Source organism: Oreochromis aureus, linkage group 10 (genome assembly GCF_013358895.1).
Source record: "Oreochromis aureus strain Israel breed Guangdong linkage group 10, ZZ_aureus, whole genome shotgun sequence".
In the NCBI taxonomy this organism is placed as follows: Eukaryota; Metazoa; Chordata; class Actinopteri; order Cichliformes; family Cichlidae; genus Oreochromis; species Oreochromis aureus.
The window spans coordinates 27,712,495-27,738,784 of record NC_052951.1 but is presented as its reverse complement, the minus strand read 5'-3'; the positions used below and the strand labels follow the sequence as shown (position 1 = coordinate 27,738,784).

Sequence of the window (26,290 nt, the reverse complement as noted above, 5' to 3'; positions counted from 1 at the left end):
CAGCCTATGAATGCCAGGGGGTCACTGGCTGATCTCTAGGCCTGTGTGACCGGGTTCTTAAAAGGAAAAGTCGAGGCAGACTTCTCTTTTTTGAACACATAATCATCTTCTTCTCTGTCTGAACCAGGTTCCTGCTTTAAACACACTGCAACAATACACCGCATTAACTCTGTCTGTGTTGTCATGGGAGAGAGAAGTGAGTCATCTTTATAAGGTATGCACCCATTCACTTTATACAAGCTATTACTAAAAAAATGAGATGCCAAAGAAGGAAGATGGGTTTCGAGATAATAGCCTCAAAGCAACGCAGTAACTTGCCCTCTCTGCTGACCTTCTGTTTTTTAACTTCTTCACTCTTACATAATACGGAAACAAACATCAGGAGTTGCTTCCTGATCTGCTCATATATAAATAAAAGTTGGAAAGTGCAGTTTCACATTTATGAGGACACCATATTGCTGGACATCACCACTCAACTTACTGTATGGAAGAGCAGATATGCTTAACTTGTCAATACTGTCATGTATATTATTAAATTACATGCACTGCTCACTAAAGATCAAAGAATTCAAGTGGCTGAGTTTTGCTTGACACAGTCCAGCAGGTTAAGTAATACGATGCATTCAGGAACCTTATAACCTCGATTCCGAAAAAGTTAGGACGCCGTGTAAATAAAAACAGAATGCAATGATTTGCAGATCTCATGATCCCATATTTTATTCCTTATATCACACAGAAAAGAATAGCAAATATTTAAACTGAGACATTTGATCGTTTTCATGAAAAACAGTAGCTCTATAGTTTCTCTGTTTTTCCAGGACAGTTGCAGGCAGCAGGTCAGTAACACGACTGGTTATAAAAAGATCATCTTGGAGTTTCTCAGAAAGAAAGCTGGGCAGAGGTTCAACAATCTGCAAAAAATAGCATCTACAAGTTGTTGAACAATATCAGACTATTGTTCCTGTAACATTTCTGAATAAAAATCCTGATTTCCAGTAAGAAATGCCAACACTGCTTTGTGTATAATACATCCAATGTCTCACCGGGTACAGGTACAAGGCAGACTTTATTGTTTAAAAGGGGAAAAAAAGCAATGAACTGAATTTATTGGGCTAACTGCCTCAGAGACTGATGCAAATGCCTGACATCCATCACGCAGACGCCTCTGTGTGGCGGATGTGTTAGAAAAATTGCATTGCAATTAAAGAGATGATAGAAAAGAAGCTGTGTGATATATAATGCTGAGAAGAAAAAGCGTGAGGCATATTTAATAGCACGTAGCTGTGGTTGAGATAGTGGAGCGTTTATTACAGTGCTGCACACGATTTTCACATATACAGCACATTACTGCTTATTCAAAGCATATGTTTTAGATTTTACAACATTTAAGTCATTCCAGTACATAAAAATCGACATCCTGGATAGCTGAACCTTACTAATCATGATGTCAGTATGCATTTTTTTGTTAAACTTATTTTTCTTCCTGCTGTTTAGTCATATCTGTACTGACAGCTGCACTACGACGTAACAGAAAATTGGCAGACTGGATGTTTCCTTTAACACATGCAAATTTCACACCTGGAAATAAAGTGTTCATCTTTAAAGGTTTCTTCAAAACAATGAAAACAAACAAACTCGTCTCCTCAGTTTCAGAACAGGTACTCCTGGTACTTTGCTGCACTGGAGAAAGATAACATCTAACATGTTAAACACACATTTAGCATGCAGAGAGGCAGTTTACAATCACGACCCATTCCCATTTGACGGATTTATGATGGCCACATGGTTCTGTTACTGTGTCATAGAAGAAGCCTTTGTGCCACGATTCAAACACCTCCACCATGTCCTTACAAAGGGAACAGTGTGTTATTTGTTTTCATACTTTGAGGGAGCAGCCGGCAGTGAAATATAAGAGAGAAACACCATTTGTATTGTTTTGCTTCAGTCAAGTTATGTGTAACAGTTTTTGATTGAAATGGAAATCTTTAGAAACCAACACCACCAGTGCGGTGAGCTGGAGGCTCCATCCTCGCTGTCTTTGTGCACATGTACATGTTTAGCAGTTTTCCTCCTGTGGTGCTCACTAAGTTTTCTTTGTCTTCTGCTTTGAATTGTGTGCTGATTTTCATAGGAAAACACAACCTAATGTGTTATATTTTGCACTCACAGGCCACTTTATTAGTTACACCTTGCTGGTGCCGTGGTTGAACCCCCTTTAATCTGTATTACTGTCTTAATTCTTTGTGTCACAGATTCAAGAAGGTGCTGCTGGTGACCAGGGTCTACGACTATTTCTAAATGTTCAACAGAGCATGACAAAAGCCCTCTTTCTCCTTAGAAACCACTGTTTATATGATTATAGAAATATAATATCAAAAACAACAAAGGCGTTTATAGCCAGTTCTTTCATTCTTGGTCACAGAGATTCAACAAGGTGCTGGAAACATTTCTCTTAGATTTTGATCCATATTGACATTCTAGCATCACACAGTGGCTGCAGATTTGTAGGCTGAAACTCATTACACCAGATCCCAAAGGTGCTCTATTGTATTGATTAAATATAGTCAACTCAGTGTCATGTTTATGCAACCAGTTTGAGGTCATTTGAGCTTTTTGACACGGCACAGTATCCTGCTGGAAGCAGCATTGAGAAGATCATAACTGTGATCGTAAAGGGATGGACATGATCAGCAACAATACTCAGGTAGGCTGGCACTAAAATCTGACCCTATGAGTCGTCTTTTGTCCAATTTTGGTGAACCCGTGTGAATTGTAGCCTCAGTTTTCTGTTCTTACCTGATAAGAGTGGAACCTAATTTGGTCTTCTGCTGTTGCTGTAACCCATCTTCTTCAAGGTTGGCCATGCTGTGCATTCAGAGAGCTCTTCTGCATACCTTGGTTGTAATTTTATTTACCATTGCCTTCCTTACTGTCTCAAGCAGTCTAATCATTCTTCTCTGAAATCAAAAAGACATTTTCTCCCAGAGAACTGAATATTTTTTCTCTCTTTTTCTTTTTGGGAAGATTCTTTTAAACCCTAGAGGTGGTTCTATAGGAAAATCCCAGTAGATATACCGCATCCTCCTCCTTTTAGACCTTTAAAATTGACTTTATTTTAGAAATTAGTATCATATAGATGTAAATAAGATGTAAAAACAAGCATCTTTGTCATAAATTCATCCGAAAAGTGTTTAATAAGGTCACAGATGAAGAAGATTGCCCTTTAGAATCACTGTAGGTTTAAGGCACTTAGTGCATAGGCTTGATTTTTCAAACCTGTGAGCTACATCCATCTTTTCTGTGTCCTGTGCTTTCTGAACACATACATTGTATCTATTACTGCTGTAGCAGTGCTGGAAAGATGGATTGCCATTTTAAATCTGTGTTTGTGTATAGGATCAAACAAATAGATGCGATCTGTTCATTAGTAAGCTTTAGAGGTATCATTAGCTGTTTCGAACAGAGCAAGACTATCTGTCTTTCCTTTGCTTACAGTCATTATGCCATATTAAACTGACTTCAGCTCAGTGCATCACACGCAGATATGACACTGGGATCGGTCTTCTCACCCAGCTCTCAAGAAGAAAGCAAATAAGCAAAGTCTGCACCATAGTAAATAGTTAATTTAAGGGTGTTATGTGTTTCTGAAACTGAAAGGATGCCGAGAACCATTTTGAGAGTTGGGGGGAAAGGGTTCAGCACCACGGACAGCTCCACTCTCACAAGCATTCAACTCCTGATAAGTTTTTCTGCTGGCACAAACTCTACCCACACTAACACAGCGGTTCTTCAAACACCACTAACATCCATTGAAATATTGTTATTTCTGATAACTCTGCTTTAACTGAAATAAAAAGCCAGTAACGTGCATTTGTTTGGATATGTCAACATGGTTACATCTGCTGCTTTTGGCTCGTTGATATTCGTTGTTCATATTATGTCCAGATTGACCAAAAGATTCCTGCTTAAATATGTTACTACGTACTCAGGAAACCTCAGTACAGTAAAATGTGCAATATGTGTGTGCAGACATTTAAAATGAGCTGACTGACGACATCTGTTACACTATCTTGCTCAAACTGGGCGACAAACAGCTGTGTGCTTTTAACTCATCATGCTTAAGGGCTCCCAAAGCAAACACTGTATTTCTAAAGCAATAGCATTGCTATGAAATGTTGTTGAGGATGCTTTTAGAGATTGTTATCATACTGTAGAATAAACCTTGGATAATTTAACGACAAGAGTCTTTAAAAAATACAAAGAACCTACAACTTTTACACATTATTGTCATGCAGCTAACAAAAACTGCAAAAGGAAAGCCACTGATCTGTTTAACAGTCAGTAGAAGCCTTGTGCCTTTTTGGATGAGGATAAAGAAAACTTTGCTCCGACTGTCAAAGAAACAAATCCAGGATTATTTTCCCCCTATAATGATGCAGAGAATTGCATTAATAATAACTCTATGATAAATGAAAGACAAACTCACTGGTGAATCGACTGGAATCAGATCTGTTTCTCCAGACGTCAGAAGCATTTTTCTCAAAGGGTCTAAATAGAAATGAGTCTTTATTGATCCCCGGGGAGAAATCAGACCTCTGCAGCTGCACATATAATAGGATATGGAAAAGAACTGCAGCATGGATGTTTATACTTTATTTTTGAATTTGATCAGTTCAGTTTGTTTTCCTGTTTATGAAAGTTAGGACAGAGGAGGGTTTAGGGTAGCTTAAAAGTACCTTTTGGAAACATATAGGTGTCAATATGGATTCAGGAGTCTTTGAAAATGTTCTTTCCCGTTGCAGGATAGAGCACAGTTAGACATTTTACATCATGTCTCCAAACATACATGCAAAACTGAAATTAAAAAAAATTACTTGGAGACATTTCAATGATGTTCTTAAGAAAATATCTGGATGTGTATATCGTGCTGAATGCATGGACTGAAACTATGCATGCCGCAGAGGGAATTTTCAGTCCATTCTGGGGCTGCTCTTGTTTCAATTTGTTTATTAATTTTTAATAACTTAGCCAAAGTCCATACACATGCATGGAAATTTTAGCATATTACCACAGTACTGAAGTCACTTCATTACCTTTAAACTACCTTTAAAATCCTGTCAGTTCATAAAGGGTCATCAGGTGCAGATCTTTTAACCGTACCCAGGATCACAGCTACGTTTTCTGAGGGTCCGTTCAGTTACTGTGGTCCCGAGATCAGTTACAACTGTGTCTACATGCAAAAACACACTTGAAACTATTTTATTCTCATAGTTAATACAGTTCATAACTCTTGTGTGTGCATGTAATGTAGAGGTATGTAGTTTTTGTGATTTTATCTTTTAGGGTAAGCACATTGAGTTTACATGTAAAACGACATTAATGCAAGCATTCCAGAGAAGGAAAGAGAGCAATGAGGAAGACGAGAACATAAATGGACACACCAAAATCTCTTTAAAAATAACTATAATCACATATGAATCCATTTTTTTTAAAGGTATACACAGCAAAGTTACCTCAACTTTGAAAATGCCATCAGTTTGCAATCCTCTGTGTTCACTGTAAAATATTTCCTACAAATAAGCCCTAGAGTATACAAAACAATAAAAGACTTTTATCTAGAAATTCTGAAGTCTATTGCCTGAAAACAGTGAGATAACAGCATTTACATCTACTGCACTGGCTAAAAATGAAAATCTGTGCTTTTACATCTGGGTTGTATTCCAAACTCTAGGATTACATTGCCTTTTTAAAAAGTCATCCCAGACCTCACATTGTGCTCCTCTTCTTGTTCTTTGAGCAGACATTCATTCTTGACCTTGAGGAAAAACAGACAGGCAGTATTTACTCGATCAGTCTGCAAATCATTTTTTGATTAATCAATAAACCATTTTGTGTATAAAATGTCAAAGCAGTTAAAAAGGAAAATGCCTGCAAAACTCATTACTCATAGATTTTCATTAGCGATAGATGCCGTCATACATCTTGTTTTATCCAAACAGTGGCACAAATGTTCAGTTCAATGTAACAAAACATCAATTATTTTGATTTGAGAGGTTGAATCAGATTCAAGAAAATGACTGGGATGATTATTTAATCATGATTAAGTATATTAGTTTAGTTTAATTATCTATTGAGGCTTAATGGTCTGCTTTTAAACCCGCTGCTCTTCATCGGGACCTGGCTCAGCTATCTGTTGCTTGTGATTCAGATGTATAATCTTTTAAAATGTCTTAAATACTGGTCTGGTTTTCTGTGGCAAGGTTGGCTTTATTTGGCTCCAGTATTACAGCATTATCTTGTGATGACACACAATAATAGGCTCATCTTGTAAAGATGCAGTCTTTTTTTAAAAAGAATCATACATTTCTGTCAATGATGAATGTAAAAAAAAAAAAGATAAGAAAAGATGTTGTTGTTGTTGTTGTTGTGTTTTTTGTTTGTTTGTTTGTTTGTTTTAGATTTGCTGGAAAGCGCTCAGTCTTTCTCACATTCACAAAAGCAAAATCAACTTCCACGCACTGCTTTCAAAGGGAGCTTTGCACATAATTACTCATTTTCCAGTCGGGTCTTTACCTGCGGTAACTACAAACCTCAAAATCAGCAGAACCTGAACTGAAAGCAGCCCCAGTGTCTCCTAAAGTTCCTGCTTTAGCCGAACCACCCCGAGGAGACTAATGGCTACACTTCCTTAAAGTCTCACTATCAGTGGATTTTATTTAATCTTGGAGGATGGCGACAAAACTTCCAAATTAGTTTGTTTAAACTGCATACCCGGGGACTCCACCGGCAGCAGTGCTACTGAAAGTCTGTGTTATTTGGTCAAAGTGACAAAACTTTTAACTCCTGGCTTGAAGGAGTACTGCAAACTTCAGTGAGACAGGCTGGCGGTGTTCAACCTGACGGTGTTCAAACGTTTCCCTCATTTACATTTATTTTAATGTATTTCTTAAGCTTTAAAAAACAATAATTTATTTGTTTATCTGTTGCTGTAGCGGTTTTGTACATGTGCATAAGTAATGTCACATGGTAGCAACCGTTAAAGGGACAGTCTGACTACCTTAAGCGACCCAGCATGAGTTTTTTGTTTTTTTTTAAGTTAAGAGGCAGTTCACAGAAAACAAACCCGGCAAATGAATTTGAACTTGCTCATTAGACTTTTATTAATTGCCGCAATTTGCGCAGCTTATCTTAAATTGCGCCCTAAAGGCTGTGTGCAGAGTGACTGAGAGGACACACCGGGGTTTTGATTAAGTTGATCTGCCCGTGCGAGACGATCTATCCGGGATGATATCCGACAGCGAGGAGCGGGAGAGAAAAACGCTGTCAGACATCCATCTTCGCAGCCACTCGCAGCGGTTCTGGAAGTTTTGGTGTTAAAGGAGCTGCGGGGACTTTCTCCGCCGCTCGGTGCTGCTGAGCGGGCTGACTGACTGACTGACGCCCCTCCTGCCTGCCTGCCCGGGTCGGGTAAAAAGGCGCATGTGTGTTCTTGCTGTGATGTGAGTTGAGCCGCATCCAGACGCACTGGCCGCCGCTGGCTGATGCCCACCCCCTCAACAACACCACCACCACCACCTCCACCCCTCGTCCTCCCTCCCTCCTCTTCTTGGTGGTGTGCGCAAAATCTCCAGCGCCGGACGGACGGACGCAGTTTGACGGCACAAACCAGCGGCACTGCGGGGGGAATATCCAAGAAAAAAAAAGCCACCCAAAGCAGACATGGATATTTAACCGGCATTTGATTTCATCTCCCTTTTTTAATCTCTTTGTTTTTTGTTTTTGTTTTCCCTTGTGATGTTGGCTTTGCACCGGGGGTGTTAATTAAACCTGCTCGATGTCTTTAATCAGTTTATAACCTGAACAAAATGAGGATTTCTTCTCGCGATTTGATTCTGTTGATGTTCTCGGGCTTTTGGGGACTGGCAATGGGTGCTTTCCCGAGCAGCGTTCAGATCGGTAAGTGTGAGCGTTTTATGGTAGATCCAAGCACAAAATAAAACCAGTCAATGAATCTGTGGACGTCCTGCCTGCTGCCTCTGACCTGCCGTTTAGCACCCCGGCACTGGTCAAAGTGGGGATTGCGGATTTTTCCCCCACACAGTCTTATTTTATTCTTTTAATTGTCTTTAAAACATGACCATATAGACGGGGTCCTGTGCTCTGTCGATGCTGTGCATGCTTCACACACACACACGCATTCACACACACACACACACACACACACACACACACACACACACACACACACACACACACACACACACACACACTCACACACCTAATGCGCTTTGCATGTGTGTGTATCCCGGTGCACTCCGCCACTGCAGCAGATCAGAGCAGCAAAGTCTGTGTGTATTCCCCATGCGGGCTGCCTGTGCATTGACTGCTGTTAACACTCTCGCAAATCCCTCTCCTATAACAAACCGCTGCCACGGGTCCCAAATGTCTTGCAGCTGCACCGTTCCCCCCCGAATTTTTTTCCATCAGTTTCACTCTCTCTTTTTCAGCGTCTCTGTGTTTTAATTTAACTGCGTTTCTCACTGGAAGGGAATAAAGCTGACGGATTCACGGTTTTCATTACACTCGCTGGCAGATTTACTGGTTAGATTTAAAAGCAGGGTGCTGGGGGGGGGATGAGCCCAACCGTGACCTCCATTAGTTAATCATTGGTTAATCATCACATCCCCAACAAACAGTCATCAGAGAATCAAAAAATCTGGTATCCAGGTTTATATTCCAACTGTTTCAAGTGTCATTCTGAAATCTGATATTTGCTTACATTGACTTTTTTTTTTTTGCTGGGTTTTACCCTCAGCTGCACCCCAGCTTGTAGATGGAGTTGAGGCACATCAGATACAAGTCAGGCTGATGAAAAATGACAAGCTGTTCAAATGATTCTCCTTGTCCTTTTATATCAACGTGATACTCCAATCCCCGGGCCACCCAGAGAGGGCAGAGGTCAGGGTCTGTTGCAGAGCAGGCACCCCTGGAACTGAGGGCTCTCGAGCTGCGTTGTTTGGGGTTTAAACCTGCGTCTGTGGAACTGCTGTGCCGTCGTGTGAAACATTTAATTTGCTGCTGACGTAAGCCAAACTGGCGTGTATGGGGAGGTTATTTTACTCATAATTTCCCAGCTATTATAATCGGCCCCTTGGTATTTCTTTAACTTAACTTATTCTCATTATCGCTTGACAAACATCATTGCTGCCAGTTATTTTAAAAACTGTTGATGTAATCCCTGTGTCATCATATTTCTCCGTTTCAGGCCTAGTTGTCCTCTGGGAGTGTAAAAATCCACACCCGCCAGACTACATTTAGCAATTTTTGAACCACATCAGCCTTCAGAGAGGGCAAACATCTCCCCCGATCAACACTTGTCAGTTTCAAATAATCGTCACCGACGAATCAACACTTATTAGCAGCAGGAAATTTGCTTTGTACACACGCAGGCGACACAGAAACAAGTGGACAAATAGAGTCACGGCCAACATGCTCCACAGTTGCCAACAGATGCAGAGACGTCCTCAGAATTATAAATCCTATTCATCCTTCATTTTCTGACCTGTATTAGTTTTTCAGTGTCTGTCAGCATCCTGTCTTATCATACACTGCATGGCAGCGGGGCATCTTTGATAGGAAGAAATCTGAACCTTATAGATCTTACTCCAAACTAATCTTTATGATGATTGAGCTTCTGGGTTTGAACCTGCCTGGTGTCCTTCTGTGTAAACTTTGCATTTTCTCCACATTCCCGCTTGTGCTCCGGTTTCCTCCCACAGTCCGAAGACATGTGTGTTAGGTTAACTGGTGATTCTAAATTGACTGTAGGTGTGAATGCTTGTCTGTCTCTCTGCATTAGCCCTGCGATAGACTGCAGTCCTTTCCAAAGTGTTCCCAGCCTGTTGCCCTGTGGCAGCTGGGATAGATGGTTAATAAAGTGGGTGAATGGATGAGAAAATTTAGATTCTGTGCATTCAAAACATGCAGATTTAAATCCTCTACAAAAGCGAGCCATGATTTTGAGAAATCATTCTCCATGCAATAATAGAAGTTACTATCTCACATTAAGGCTCCAGCTGCACCTGCTACTGGAACATTTCATGTGTATCTGGATGTCTTTTGGGTAAGGAGTAGCACACATTAATGCCGGTGTGAATGCACATAGAACGTGCTGTAACCAGGTCAGCCAAACCACAACACTTTAAAAGCCTAACCAGGGACATGGACTGCACACTAGCTGTGGCTAAAAGTCACGCATGTATTGCACTGATGGTGTTTTACTTGAATGGAGAAGTGTTAACATGAATCACCCCTGTAAACTGAGCTATACAGGAACATATATATATCAGGATGTGCCCCCTGACAGGTCGACGCCAAGTCTGAATGCAAACTGTAAAGGGTGAATAATCTTTTCAGAATAAAGCCCACTCAAGATGTTGAAAGCTCACCTAAATCTGATTATTTTAGGTGATGGTTGACAAGAGTAAGCTGATCAGTGGGGTTGCCAAGCTATTACTCCTGCTATTGATTATTCACAGTAAGGAATGTAAGCCTAATTAGCAAGACTGTAGAGGAAGAGGAGATGCCACCAGCTGTTTCCTCTTTGAGAGTATTCTACATAGAAATTTAGAAAAAGATAACATGGAATACTTACACGGGCACACTAAGTAGCTTGGATTAAATTCAAAGACATGATCAGAAGTCATCCAGGTGGTAATGGGGTCACAAACAAACAGACATGTTGCAGCCACTTGGGTCTTGTTTTCGGCGAACCATATGTCAGGAAGCTTCAAAGTCTGAGGCCCCCGAAGTGTTTGGATCTCATTTTGTGTTGAATCCAGATGAAGGGAATGTCAGAAGTCTAAATAAGCTGGATTTAGGTCAGTCCTTAATTTTATTCTTTTCTATTCAGCAGCGGCCGGAAAAAGGATAAATTTCAAGTTAGGAATAAACATAAAACCCATCACAATGGAAATCAGATTAAAATCAAAAGGGGGCTTAGATGACTGGTCTCCACAGAGTGGTAAAATATTCTAAAGTTTACCTTTTAAAGAGGTCAGCCATAAAAAGAACACACTGGCATTTTGCTCTAAATGACATTTACACTGTCTCATCCTAAGAAATATAGCCCTGAGTCAGATTTTGAAATGTGAAACAAACTGCTCCTAACCTAAAAACACTACTGACATTTGCACAGCCGCGAACGGCTTAGTGGAGATCTTTGTATATGAATGAGGCTGTAATACAAGAGGACACGAAACAAAAATCTTATCTCTGATGCCAAACTGATTTATGACACTGGCGCCGCTCTTGCATAGAAAACCGAATGAAAATCCAAGTTGATACAAAAGGATATTTTGTGAATATTATCACCTTCTCTGCTTGCATTAGTACGAGACAAAGACGACCTTGCATGTTAAACACACTGAATCCTTGCCACAAAGCCTAGTGGTACCTCAGAGGATCTAAATTTTTTTTAGTCTTTGCAGGAAGGCATGATTTACCAGAGCGATACTGCCTGTTTATTACATTTTACACATTGTGGAGTCAGTGGTGTGAACCTCTTTTATGATAGAGATTTCTCTTTGAAACAAACATCTGTGAAGAGCTAATAAAATTTGCCTTAAATCTTTTGAACCTTCGATGTGAGGTTGTTGTCATGAGAAAAAACACTATTATCTGTTTGTTCTGGTGCGTTATATCACTTGTTTTAAACCCTAAACAAGCTAGCATAGGTCTAATTGTAAAGATGGTCAGCTACTTATGTGTAGACTGAAAAGACCTCAGGATTAGTTTTGAAATCTCAGCACCTATGTGACAGCCTGGCACAGTCATGGGTATATATTTGTGGTTTGCAGAGGATAAATCTGTCTTTCTAGACCGGGGTGGGGAACTCCAGGCCTCAAGGGCCGGTGTCCTGCAGGTTTTAGATATCCATCTGGGTCAACACACCTGAATCAAATGATTAGTTCATTGCCAGTCCTCTGGAGAACCTCAAGACATGTTGAGGAAGTAATTTAGCCATTTAAATCAGCTGTGTTGGATCAAGGAGACATCTAAAACCTGCAGGACATCGGCCCTTGAGGCCTGGAGTTCCCCCACCCCTGTTCTAGACATTTCCTTTACCTCCACTCCAGGTTTGGCTCAAGGTCTCTTGGACTTGTGGATGTTTCAATGTGATGTGTGCATGCTTGCTTAAAACAATTACAAACTAGGTACTGTTTGAATCTGTCTAGAATAGGTTTAAACCTGACGGCGAGATACAGTGGACATGCTCTTCATCGAGCCCTCATGTCTCCTCCCTCTCTTCAGGCGGTCTGTTCATCAGAAACACTGATCAGGAGTACACCGCCTTTCGTTTGGCAATCTTCCTGCACAACACCAGCCCGAATGCCTCGGAAGCCCCGTTCAACCTGGTGCCTCACGTGGACAACATCGAGACGGCCAACAGCTTCGCCGTCACCAACGCCTGTAAGTTCGTCACATGACTCCGGGTTGTACATTTTTTTTGGGGGGGGGGGGGTTTCTCTGGAAAATGGCAACGCGTACAACAAGTGAACACCAGTATGGCATTAGATATATTGTACATAGTGTTTAATGATGTTTTATTTCAACTGGAGTCTTAAGTTCCCACTGATCCTGGAACTGTACTCACCAAGTTAAAGCGTTAGGTTCACAGCGTTTTTAGAAGTGTTACTTTTCTTTGCTGCTACCTGTTTGTATGGGTAGAAATGCATGTTTCATGTTAGTAACAGGGGTTGTAATTAAATGCTCAGAAAATAAAGCGAACGATGAAATAGATAAGTTGTTGTAGATAGCACAGTTGGGGACACACAGATTTCATCTGCAGTGAAGGGGTAATTATTTATATTTTAGCTGGACTTAGCTTTTGTTTTACATGGTGAGTACTGTGTTATCTTAATGGATAGAGATATAGTGCAATACAGTGAAATCATCCTTTTAAAGATGGGTATTTACTTGATAAACCCTCTGTGTTTGCTTGTGCTGGTAGAGGTTCTATAAATAGTAATGAGGTTAAATTATAGTAATATAAAGAGTGTCATCCCCAAAATGACACATTTCTGGGTTGCGTGTGTCCCTCCAAACAGCTCAGTGCGTGCGTGTGAGGATGTGGCGGCACAGCTGTCTGTGAGTGTCTGCTGGTTCACATCTGATCTGAGCAAAGCCACACATGCCAAAGGGGACAGACGCTGTACACACAAACAACAATCACGCACACACTCCCATGGTTAGATCTCCTAACAGTAGTAGGCAGTGATTTTTAGTGATGATCCCTGGGGGAGCATCTTCTTTTTTCCCTTTTCTCACTCTCTCCTCAGCCCGAGTGTGTGTTTGTGTGTGAGTGTGTCTGCAGGGATGGTGGGGGTTTCCGCAAAGACCATAAAACACTTCAGCCTGACGTCTCCTACTATCCGTGGTGTGATCTGGTGTTAAAAAAAATCAATGACTAAATTAAGCAGACAATGAAGTGCTTTTATGTTTGTTTTGGTAATGGAGGGGGTGAATCGTACGCGTCTGTGTGTGAGTGTGATGACCAGAGAGCGCTCAGAAATTCTGTGATCAGATAAAGAGAGTTAAATGTTTTGAAACACCCTGAGGTATTTTGTCTTACATTTTAATTTTGCATGATAATTTCAAGCTCCCGTTTCCTCTAAGCTTCTAAATTCCACGGTTTTTAATTTTCACATTTGGCTGAACTGGCACCTGAAAATGACCCCAAATCAGTTAAGAGTGGTCTCTGTTTTCATTATATGCACTGATACATAGTCTGTTCTCACTAGATATCATTTACAAAACCGTCAGAGGCACAGATTTCTGAGACGATTATGGATGTTTTTGGTTTTTTGCAATGGGATAAGATAACATTATGACAAAATAGCAGTCATAAACTGTACTTTTAGCAGTGGGGATGGACAGATTGACAGATGAGGTCAGGCAGGAGTGTCTGCACTATGATGTTCACAGATGACATCTGCAGGGAGCAGTCTGGAGACATGGAGGTATGCTCTGGAATGAAAGTCAGTAGAAGTGAGACAGAATACATGTGTGTGAATGAGAGGGAGACCTATGCGAAGATACATGCATAATGATGGTGGATTAGTTAAAATACCTGGTGTCAACAATCCAAAGCAATGGACAGTGCACATGAGAGGTGAAGAAGAGAGTGCAGGCAGTGTGGAGTGGGTGGAGACAAGTACCTGGGGTGATTTGTGACAGAAGGATAGCAGCAGGAGTGAAAGTGAAGGTTTACAAGATCGTAGTGAGAGCTGCTGTGATGTGTGGTTTTGAGACAGTGACGTTGACAAAAAGGCAGGAGGCTGTGCTAAAGATGTTCAGATTTTCATCGGGACGAGATTATAAATGAGTACATCAGAGGGACAGCTCAGGTTGAATGGTCTGGATACAAAGTAAAGAGGTGGGATAGTAGGTATATTGGAGCAAAAGAGGAAGGCCACAGAGAAGATTCATGGATGTAGTGAAGGAGGACGTGCAGAGGGTTGGTGCAACAGAAGAGGATGCTAAGGATGAGTGAGATGGAGTTAGATAATCTCCCGTTGTGAAAGAAGAAACTGTAGAAGTAGAATTGGACTGTACTAAAGCAAAAAAAGTGTAGAAATGTTGCTACATGGTCCTATTTTAGCTCACTGGGTTGCGGAGGTAACCATGTGCCACAGGGCTAAGTGCTCAGGTTTGAGTCGGACCAGATGTTTTTTGCTGTGCATCTTCCTCCACTCTCAATCCCCCTCTTCTCTGTGTGCCATCTAATTAAAGATGGAAAAGCCCCTAATAATAACAATAATAATAATATATAAAAAAGGAATCTTGACAGACTTGTATTACTAAACTTTAAGCCACTCTTAATTTTATGCCTGAGAAAAGACAATATTTACACACAGTGGCATTTCCACGAGTTTATATGTATTATATAATTTGCCAGTATAGGGACTGAGAGAGGACGCACATTACCTGTAAATTGCAAACTTTATACAAGACAACAGTTAACTCTTTTCAACAGCACAGACATCAATAAACCAAATAAACATAAACTACTTGTAACACTCTTAACTGCACGGTTATAAAATGACACTGCTGAACAGCATGCTGGGTGATGCAAGAAATAATTTTAATAATATTGCTGTGTTTAACTGTAAAAGTGCCAAAATCTTAAAATAGAATTCCAGTCTGACCCACATGAAAGCTGGTCTTTAACCTGCTGGTTCCCTTGTACAAAGTACAAAGCGCTTCCAACAGTTAGAAGACAACCGAGGTGAGTTACCTGCACCTGCTGTGCGCGACATGTGCAAAGGCAATCTTCATAGAATGTCCTGAGAGCCTGAAAACAGCTGTAGGTTTATCTATTCTGTACTTTGCTCGTCCTGCTCCACAAAACAAATGAGAAGCTCTGCTTTCCTTGTGTAACAGTATATTTTTCAGTTCTCTATGGAGGATCATTGAAGCCATGCTGACAGAAGCATTAAGCTCAAATACGTTCAAAACTAAAACCAATGCATCCTCAAGATTTTGCCTATTAATGAGCTGAAATTACAGAAGATGAAGCTCTATTGATCTCTGTGGGGAAACGAGCTATGCGAGCAGCGGACAGAATACTGCAAGTTAAAGTGAAGAGAAGTAGGCACAAGAACTGAATAAGCAAAATAAGCGAATGGAGGTTTGCAGCAGACAATACTGCAATATTTTAAAGCAGCTTGTAGGGATACATAAATACTTTAATAATGTTGTGGGTTTGGTTTAAAAATAATTAAAAAATACTTAAATATATACACTGCTTAAGTTCAGGATCTAAAGCGAGTAATTTTATGAAATAATAAATTGAATAAGTGAAGGAGCCTTGTGGATGTATGAAAAATGTCAGTAATTGGACAAAAGAAGCTGCTCTGAGATAAAAGAGACCAATATTTGTAGAATGTGACATCTTCATTTCAGAAATTCATCCACAGTTTCCTGTATTATTTTACACCATCTTTTGTATCCACTCAGTCAATGACTGCAGTGTGAAGAGAAGCAGCTCTTTGAATGAGAATGCAGAAAGAGAAGATCCTTGGATGTATAAAAAAGGCACGGATGGGAGTAAAGTGTATGAAACTATGGGATTTTCACCTTCACTTTAATGGCTGCACAGTCACAGGAAATCGGTCTGCAGTCCATTGATTGGCCAAGCCGAATCAGAGCAGAATTACATGAACCAATCAATGGCTCTGATAGCTCAGGGGCAGCGGGGAATCTGAGATCGAACCACATTGCCAGTTTTCACCTCCCGTTTTACATTTCCCAGTGTCTTTATTCCTTTTTTCTTCTCGGCTCCCTTTTTTTTCTCCATTACCAAAGGCCCTGAGATAATGGTTATGAATAGGCAGTGTGACCATATGGCGTTTAAGGGCATAGCGTACGTTCAGGAAGAGGAGATGAGAGACTGAGCTAATTTGTGAAGAGAGATTAGTCCATTCAGTGGCTCGCTGTGCTGCTGTCAGGAAGGCTGATGGGGATAATTGGTGGGAAGCCGAGGACAAATGTTGTTGTATGTTCCCATTGTCATTGATGATCATTCGGTAGACCCAGACGCTCTGATAAATTCTCCTGCATTTGTTTGATTTAGAGTTTAACCTCCTTATTATTCACAGTGGGGTTACTAGTGTTAGTGACAGCCACTAAAAAATATATCTTTTAATCATTTATACAGCAAAAAAACGGTAATGTATCAATATCAAGTTAATTGCATCACTGCCGTATAATTATCTTTAACAAATGAAAGAAATGGTCAAGACATTTGTTAGACTCTGTGTTGTGGCAGTGGTATCCACAGTCTCCAGCAGCATGAGGATTTATTTGTAGAGCTCAACTCTGTGGAGGAAAGCTGGACCTCTGCCAGCAAATGAGCCTTTGTAGATTACTTGTCAAATACATTCCAGGAAATTTACTAATACGTTTCTTCATGAAACAATAACTAGCTCCTTACACATACACTCACTGGCCACATTGCTCAGATGTTTTGGTCCATATTGACTTTATAGCTTCACACAGTTGCTTCAGATTTGTCAGCTGCACATGATGCGACTCATCCCAAAGGGGCTCTATTAGACTGAGATCTGATGACTGTGGAATCCATTTGAGTTCATTGAACTCATTGTAATGTTCAAGAATTGGGTTTGTTTTAGATTTGTGACATAGTGTATCCTGCTGGAAGCAGCTATCAGATGATGTCATGAAGGGATGGACGTGGTCAGCAACAATGCTCTGTAGTAGGCTGTGGTGTTTGTGATGCTCAACTGACACCAAGGTGCTCAACGTGTTCCAAGACAATATCCTCCACCACAACCACCAACCTAAAACATTGATATAAGGCAGGATGAGTCCCTGCTTTCATGTTGTTTCCACAAAAATTCTGATCCTACCATCTGAGTGTTGCAACAGAAACCAAGACTTATCAGACCCAGTGTTGGTCAAGTTACTTGAAAACAGCGAAAGTTACTAATAGTTACTAATTACTGATTACTTCTCAGTTATCTTGTTACTTTACTGATTATTTTCAAAAGTGATTAGTTACTCTATTACTTAGTTACTTTTAAAAAACACGATACACAACCTGAATACGTAATAAAGCAATAGATCTTTCAGCCCAATTCTATTTTTTCTGCATAATCAATCATATAAAATGTAATCAAATGAAAAAGTCTCTTTTTAAAACTTGTTTTATTAGTTTTAAACTTTTAACTTTATGCACATTGCATTGAGCGAAAATTAAATTATATACAACAGTCTTTGACTTGAAGAAGTGTGTTTAACATTTAAACCTATTTTCTGCATATTCCAGTATATATAATAAAATAATTTTTTGTGTTTACACTCACTCTTTCAAATAGATGCAAGTAAAACACAGCAAAAAAATAAATAAAATCAAAGATTCAGCGGCACTAAGTCCTGTCACTCTTCAATCTATTTTTAGCTGTTTAGCAGGAGTGGAGCAGGTGGAGGTTTGCCCGGTGCATTAGTGGTCATGTCAGTGGGGGGATCCGGGGGTTTCTCTGTGAATTTCACATTCCCGTGGCAGCATGCTAGGTGCTTGCTCACATTTGAAGTTTCATTTTTTGCTGTAGAAAGAAGAGTGTGCAATGGATGCTAATGTTTTTGTCACTTTTTACAGAATCAAACTCAAAGTAATGTCAGTACTACCAATACATTATCCATTGTTGAACTGCACACGTCTGTTGCTGCCACGGATGTCGCACACTCGTACGTCATTGTCATGAGACACTCTCACGAACAAAATCACAGTTTAGTAACGGAAAGTAACAGTAATCTAATTACTTTTGTTGCAATAGAAATCCCTTACTTTACTTGTTACTTGAAAAAAAGTAATCGGATTGCAGTAATTTGTTATTTGTAACACGTTACTGCCCATCTCTGATCAGACCACTCTTTTATTGTCCAGTATTGAGCCCGTATGAATTATAGCCTCAGTTTCTTGTTCTTAGCTGAAAAGACTGGAAGCCGTTGTGGTCTTCTGCTGCTGTAACCCATCTGCTTCAAGGTTTGACATGTTGTGCGTTCAGAAATGCTCTTCTGTATACCTTTGGTGTAATGAGTGATTATTTGTGTTACACAAAGCACTGCAGTGTGCAGTGTGACCCTACAGATGGCTCTGTGGGAAAATCTCAGCAGATCAGCAGTTTCTGAAATGATCATACCAACCTGTCTGGCACCAGTAACCATAAATCACCTTTCTTCCCCATTTTGATGCTTGGTTTGAAGTTCAGCAGGTTGTCTTGGTCATGTTGCCGCTCTCTCATTGACTTATTAGATATTTGCATTTACGAGTAGACAGATGTGCCTAATAAAGTGGTCGGTGAGTGTTTCTTCACTCTTAATATTTGTGTCTATGTCTTTTCTTCCTTCCCTCACTTCAAACAGTCTTGGCAGATGCTCACCCCTCCCTGAGTCTGTTTCTGCCAGAGGTTTCTTCCCGTTTAAAGGGAGTTCTTCCTTCCCACTGTCGCCAAAGCGCTTGCTCAAAGGGGGTCATATGATTGCTGGGGTTTTCTCTGTTTTCTCTGTATTATTGTTGGGTCTTTACCTTACAATATAAATCGGCTTGAGGTGACTGTTGATGTTATTTGGCTATATTTAATAAAATAAAATTAAATGCAGATGACGAGGTGGAGCTCCATACTTTGCACACAAGTATTTTTTAAAGTTTCTCACAACTTAATGTAGAAGTGTAGACGTGCCACTAGATTCTAAATGATTTCAATTTGAATGATTTCCATTGAAAATGTAGCACAAATTCTACATGAACCTGCAAAAAAGCAGGGAAGGTAAATTTGTGCACTTAAAGTTAATCTTTATTGTTTCTTTGCAATTTGTTTTGAAAGATGAGATGATGATATTAAACATGTGTAAATGTATCATGGAGATATAAAGGCATTGATATTGTCATTACATGAAGATAGGAAAGCCAGGAAATTTAACTGAGTGCTGAGGGGCTATAGTGACCTTTCTGGATGGGCCTGAACCTCAATGACCCGCCTATAACCTGGTGTGTTTTTGGTAAACCACCTTTAAGTGTGAAAAATCCTGTTGTTAAATGTGCGGAAAGGATGGTAGTACAATGCCAAAGCAACAGACTGCCTGATTTATTATAAAGCACTGAGCCAGCATGGTGATCATTTCATGGCTCCCTGCCTTGTTGTCACAGTGCCACCCCTGGTCATGTGCTAAAGTTCAGGACCGTCAGAGTGGCTCTGTTAGTGTCCCGAGTCCTTGAACCTGAATGGCGTCTAAGCCATTTGTCCCTCTCACATTGAAAGTCAGTAAGAACGTCCAGGTGTTTCTGACAGCAGTCTCTGCACATCATTACTGAGAATAGGTAGAAAACAAAGGCAATGTGACAAATGCAGTTCTTAAGAGGTTGGGATAGTCCATCTGCTTCCAGCACAACAGAGTAGGTTAGAGAAATACGTCACCGAGGAGATTTAGCATCAGAAGTGCTTTGCAGGATTATTTATTAAGCACAGATTCTCCAAAAGGAAGGGGAATGAAATCAGGAACAAACATGAAAGCAAAAGTCTTTATTGTTGCTGACAAGCTGAGACTGCACTGGAAGAAGGATTTTATGTAAGGTGACAGTTCAAGTTTGGAATCTATTATGATTTATTAATATCACAAATTCACTAAAAGCATCCAGTAATGGATCTCACAGTTTAGACTGAGCCAATTATTTATGTTACACAGACTGTACACAAAGATGAACATATTGTGTCAGCCCCAAATCTGCATTCTTTCTAATGGTCAGCAGGGGGCTCTGTGTTTCAAAAATATGCCTACAAAGAAGTCGCGAGGCAATTACCCCTCAGCTAGCTTTCTCTGTGGGCTCAGTAAAGACTTTGCTGATGGCTTTATGAACTGATAGACAATCACCTGGCAACCAAAGCAGTTTTGCAAAGCAACCACTAACAGCTGGCCACAGAATATAAATTTTTGCCCAACGAAGACAGGCTGCGAGCAGTTGCTGACCAGTCTCTAGTACTTGAGCCCTTATGTAATTTGAAAAGAGACTGACCAGTTTTTATATGGAGCTAAATGGGGGTCAAAAATGTTCTTTATTTGAAAAGTGATTCCAACCTGAGATTTGTTTGATATTTAAGTTTGATATTTAAAATAAATAAATACATAAATCATTTCCCCCTGTTAAGGACAGGCCTTCATTAGAGTTTCAGAAAAACAGAAGAAATCAGTTAAACATTTGCACTGGATGTACACACAAGCCCCCAGTTTATCAGAGCCTTGATACAGTAACTGTGGCAATGTTTACAAACGCTTGGAAGAAAGCGGTTTGTGTCCTGCTGGGTGCTTTGTGTTTTGCATTTAGTTTCATTATATTTTCACTAACTGTTTAATTTTGATTTCATTTGCAGTTTGGGTAAGTTTAGACACCAACCAAGGTCAGGGATTAGAGTTAAAATACACCACTTCACAATGCAGAAGTCAATGTAATGCCAAGGAGTCCTGACTGAGTATTTGGAGTGAGACGGGAGATATTAGGAATTTCTGTGCTTTGTCAGATTGGATCTACTTTGAGTAGTTTATAGATTTTAAAATGTTTAAATTTGTGAGTATAATGTTATTACAGGAAGATTTAAATTCTCGGTCCCTGTTGGAAGTTGCTTCATTGAATTAGCGAAATATAGCATACGAGTGAATTGCATAAGTGGCTGTGTGTCTTACTTTAGTGTGTTTTGGTTTAAAACGTGAACCTACCAACACTCATATGTATTCCTTTAATAACTTTATGTGCAGATGACTGGATAGAAGACTTGGGTGAACTGAGGGGAAAAGGTGAGCTTTTTTTATGTAGTAGACAGCAGAGTGATTGGGTTTGGATGGAAAAAGGATATTGAATAAATTAACCCCCCAGCAGTGGAGGGCACTATGTAATTGAGGTGCCCAGTTAGAGTGAAAGTGAGTATTAGATCCCTACATGTGTATTATCAGCTTCAAATTAAATCTAGATTTGGACAGACTCTCACAAGTTCATGTAGAAAATAAAATGAAAATGAATCAATATGCCTCTGAGCAGCTGCGGAGTCTTCAGCGGTGTGTGCTACCTTTTCATCTGCACTTCATTCGTGCGGCCGATCTTTGTTATGCGTTCCGTGGTAACCTCTTAACCATCAAGCAAGACAAAGGCTTTCAAAGGCGTGTGTGTGGGCGGAAGGGGTTAATATGACCTCCTACATGCTGCCCCTGCCTTTGCCTTCATTGAAACAGTGACATCCTAATCTGCATCGAGTCATTTGTATTCAGCATGGTGCTCTGAGTCACTCCAGATCCAGATAGCAAGCAGCCTCTTCCTCTTATATGCGCTCAAGCTGCGCAGGAGAACCTACATTTTCTCTGCTGCTAACACCTGAAAGTTTGCTTTCCTTGGCTGTCTTTAAGCATGAAAAAGCTGTCCCATTTGTGTTTTAGGCATGCCTGTACACAATCTGAGTGTGCAGCGTGTTAGCCCTATTTAAGTCCGTTATCTCTCCGTCCATGGGCTCTGTTCAGAGGGGCTCTTCTGCACTGTGGTGCTGCCCTTTAAATGGCTGCCTGTGCCCCTCATTTGTCTGAGGATACTTCCGCATGGGTGAAAATATACAGACCTTTCAGCAGTGAACACTTGTGTGTATGTGTGTGTATAATGGCTGGTGGAGAAAGAAAGGATGTAGAGGAAAGGGGGAGGGAGGCTGCTAATGAGAGATTAATGTGGTGAAGTAGGGAGGAAGATGGAGGTTGAAGAGATGAGATGTAGGGGGTTTAAGAAAAGGAGGAGGCGATAGTGAGGAGGGATTTTCACAAGAAGTCTGCTTCTGTAGATCAGAATGTGAGGAATTTTCATGTCTTTACAAAGTAAAATTACTTCATTGAGCTGTGTTAACATTTAATGTTAGCCTTGTCTTGCTAAATTTAGTCGATGGGCATTATGATGAAAAGTTCCCCCCTGCTCTCTCGGTTCTTGTTGGTGGCAATTTGCAAGGACAACCGATGGAAGAGTTGAGTGAAGGACTTGTTAAATAAACAAATAGGTTGGGATATTATGTGCTTATAAATTATCAGCATGAAACGTTAGCTTGAATTATGCTTCGGGGGAAACTTACATCACAACTAGTGCTGGGCGATATGGAAAAAATATTTACCACGATATGAATTATTTTATATCACGATAACGATATATATCACGATATACCACCTGACCTGTGGTCATCTGGAAAGTATGCAGTCTGTAAACAGCGAGTGGAGAGGGTGCAGTCTTTGTTTTGAGTTACCGTAAAGCATGTCGCAAATCCGGGTGCACGTAAAGCAGCACCATGTCGTAAAACCACAAGACGGAGTTTCTTTGCGAAAAATATCATTTTTTTATACTTTTTTTTCTCTTGCATAAAGTTAAGAGTATGTATAGTGAGAAGACAACACTAATATATTTGCCACAGGCTATTTAACCCTTTAAGACCTACCATAGAACCAAGTCGCCAGAGCTTGTCTTTACATTTTACATGCTGTAGTGCCATTTGTGGGAGCATTTCAAGTTGCTATACATCAGTACAACCGTTATAGCCCAAATTTTAATAATATGTATGCATTAAGTCCATAGTAACTACATAAGTTGCAAAAAAAGTGCAATAAACTACAAAAAAATTGAAAATCGTTTTTTGTTTTGTTTTTTACATATATTTCTACTTAGAGAAATTTAAGAGGCTTTTCCCTCAAAACTGTAAATACAAAAAAGTTGCACAAAATAGTTTCCAACCACAAGAAATTTATTTTGAGTATCTTCATAGTTTTATGTTTGAGATACACTAAGTTTTATATACTGCAGGAAAAATGAAGATAAATATTATAATGCAAATTTGCAAAAAAACCTGCATGTGCATCAAAATAAACTATTTCCAACAGTGTAATTTGACTTCTAAGCATCCCAGAAACGATACAGAAAAGCATAAAGTCAAATATGACTTTTACAAACACCAACATAGGCTTTGAAGGTAAAAAACTACATTTTCCGCGAAAATGACGTCACTTCCGATTTAGGACAGGTAATGGCGGACATGCGATAGTTCGCGCTGACTTATATTCCAACGTAGGAATTGTTATGAACAGCTGATCGGATCGGCAAAGCGTGTTTCTGGAATATTATGTTTTTGTTGCTGCAAGTCTGGATTATTATGTTTTTGTTGCTGGAAGTGCTTTTTATGCAATTTTTGCAAAGTTATATATGGAAGGAAACCGTGACCTAGGGCAAGCTAATGGAATAAGATGTAAGTACAACTCCTACGGTTTCATATGCAAAAAAAAATTATTGCGATACCTTACGTGGTTCCAGTTCTACAAGGATTTAAAAATAGTTAGGCAAAACGGAGTGTGCCTGCTCCGACCGGTTGTAAAGGGTTAATGATATATTTTATGTAATAATTTATAAAATTAGGGTTAGAAACAATAGAAATTATAGAAGACAAATGGCACGATAGACACTTTTCTATCTCCACACAATATATATCGTCATATCGCCCAGCACTAATCACAACCTATGATTTTAACCCTCTCTTAACCCTACGATGCCAACTTCCTCTCAACCTGATGTGTACCTCCTGAAAATGTAACTACACATCGGGTTGATCCAGCCTGCAAAGACTCTGATTGGCGTGGGGTTAAGACAGGTTTTTGGCTACGTCGTAAGTTACAACATAGATTTCCTACTGAAGCGTAATTCAGGCATTAGTCACTGAGACCAGTCCCCCCTGCCAACCTGTGGACACCAGGGAAAAATATATATTGCCTGTTGCAAAGAGGATTCTTTGGTTTCTCTCATGTTGCTGCAGTCCCCTGTAGTTTGCGTGGAAGACGCTGATTTGTCTGCAAAAACTTGTAAACTACTTGTTAAATACACATTTTTCCTAGAGACCAGTGGTTACTTAGGGGTCGCTGACTAGTCTGAGCTTCAAGAGCTACTCCTCATAGGCTTTCAAGGGGTAAAGATTTAGTATTTGAATTCAGGTGCATTCGGTCCCATTGCCAGACTCTACCTTTGCAAACATTTGTGAAAGAATGGGTCTTTCTAAAGCACCGGGTGTATTCAAGTGCTGTAATAGGATCCCATAGTTGTAACATACCAGGTCGTGAAATTTTGCCATCCTTGATATTTCACAATCAACTTTAAGTGATGTTATTGCAGGTGGAAGTGGTAGACCATGTAACGTTATAGCTTTAGAGCAGGGTCACCAAGTGCTGGCATTAACATCAGCACATCATCATCTGTGCACCGGGAGCTTCATGAGGTGTAATGTGTAGGTTGGCCTGCACAGTAATCCAGTAATTTGTTGGGAAACGTTTTTGATTGACGAAGTGTGTTTATGTGGCGGCACGTTCAATGTGTGTGCTCTTTCGTTAATACAAGTCACTCCTGATTGGGTTAAGCTTCTGACATGCCTACCAAACAGGAACAGATACACATTAAAGCCCAGAAACCGCAGCATAACACTGCACAGTTTTCAACGGCACTACATTTGCTAGTCGGTGGGAATCTCAATAAGCGTCTGTATAGGACTCTTCATAATTTCATTGTACATGTACAATGACAATACAGGGCTATTCTATTCTATTCTATTCTATTCTATTCTATTCTATTCTATTCTACTGTAGCGAAACAATACAGAAAGAAGGAACTTAAGCTAATTATACCTAGTTTGATTCTCAAAGGGACATACCATTAAATAAGTTAATTAAAATCAAAAATGTTAACACAGCCGGTGATATTCATCCAGGTACCCAACCCAAGATTGCAACTGGGGAAATTGCACAACATGTGTAACCCCATCAGCCTGTCAAAATACTGCAATTTACATTTTGCAAAAGCTTTTTTAAGACACAACAACTCTGTGCGATGCTATGGGCGCATGTGAATGAATTTCATACAGCAGCTGATTTAATCACGTGAAATTGTTAATCTCTCTAGATGAACACACAAATGTGGACAAACACAATCAACATTCTTGCTTAGCTAGTTAAGATAATGCAGTGATTACATAAAAACCCTGGTGTCTTTAAATGAAACCAGCTGAAAGCGCCAACTTTTATTCACACAAATTAAAATGTTTTTCTCCTCATTCAGTTTTGTTCTGCCCCCATCTTATTTACTCCACCTCCCTGCACCCCCCGATCTGTGTGCTAGTTATATAAGCGCCCCCCCCGAGGTGTGTTTGTGAGTCTGTGCGCTCGTTTGTTAGCAGAGGTCACACGGGTTGAGTTAGAGCTCTGAGGAGACAACGTGCACTGAACAACAGTTAACGGTTAATGTGATCCTTCAGATGCTTTTTGATTCATGAAATCGATAGTCGGCCTGAAGTGTTTTAAACACTGAGGAAAGAAACTGCAGAGCGAGCATCAACGGGCCAACTGGGGAAAAGGAAGGAAGTGTTTTTAGTGTTTCCACAAAACAAAAAGATTTCACAAATGTGTCTTTACAGGCAAATGAGCATTAATTAGAAAGGTCTAAAATGAGCTTTCAGACACTTAAAATGTTGAAGCTTGTAACAGCTCATATTTCATGCATTCAACAACCTGAGTTGAGTCGTGGGGGGTGTGTGTGTGATTATACAGGACAAGCAGAATTTTATAAAACTTGGAGGAGCAAAGAAAACAAAATCCATGAAATTGTACTGTTGATCTGAACTGAATTCCTTTCTTTAAAAGTGCAAGGGCATTAGCCTTTACTGCA

General features: G+C 40.0%; 1 protein-coding gene across 3 annotated transcripts in view; it reads left to right on the top strand.

Moving 5' to 3' along the window:
• The first annotated feature begins 7,108 nt into the window (after nt 1-7,108).
• The window catches only part of gria4b (glutamate receptor, ionotropic, AMPA 4b), a 159,574-nt gene continuing 140,392 nt past the window's right edge, over nt 7,109-26,290 (top strand). For all 3 annotated transcript variants that reach the window (XM_031747608.2, XM_031747607.2, XM_031747609.2), the window contains exons 1-2: nt 7,109-7,956; nt 12,313-12,471. In XM_031747608.2, coding sequence (XP_031603468.1) covers nt 7,866-7,956; nt 12,313-12,471 — 250 coding nt within the window. In that variant the 5' untranslated portion in view covers nt 7,109-7,865. The remainder of the gene's footprint in view (nt 7,957-12,312; nt 12,472-26,290) is intronic.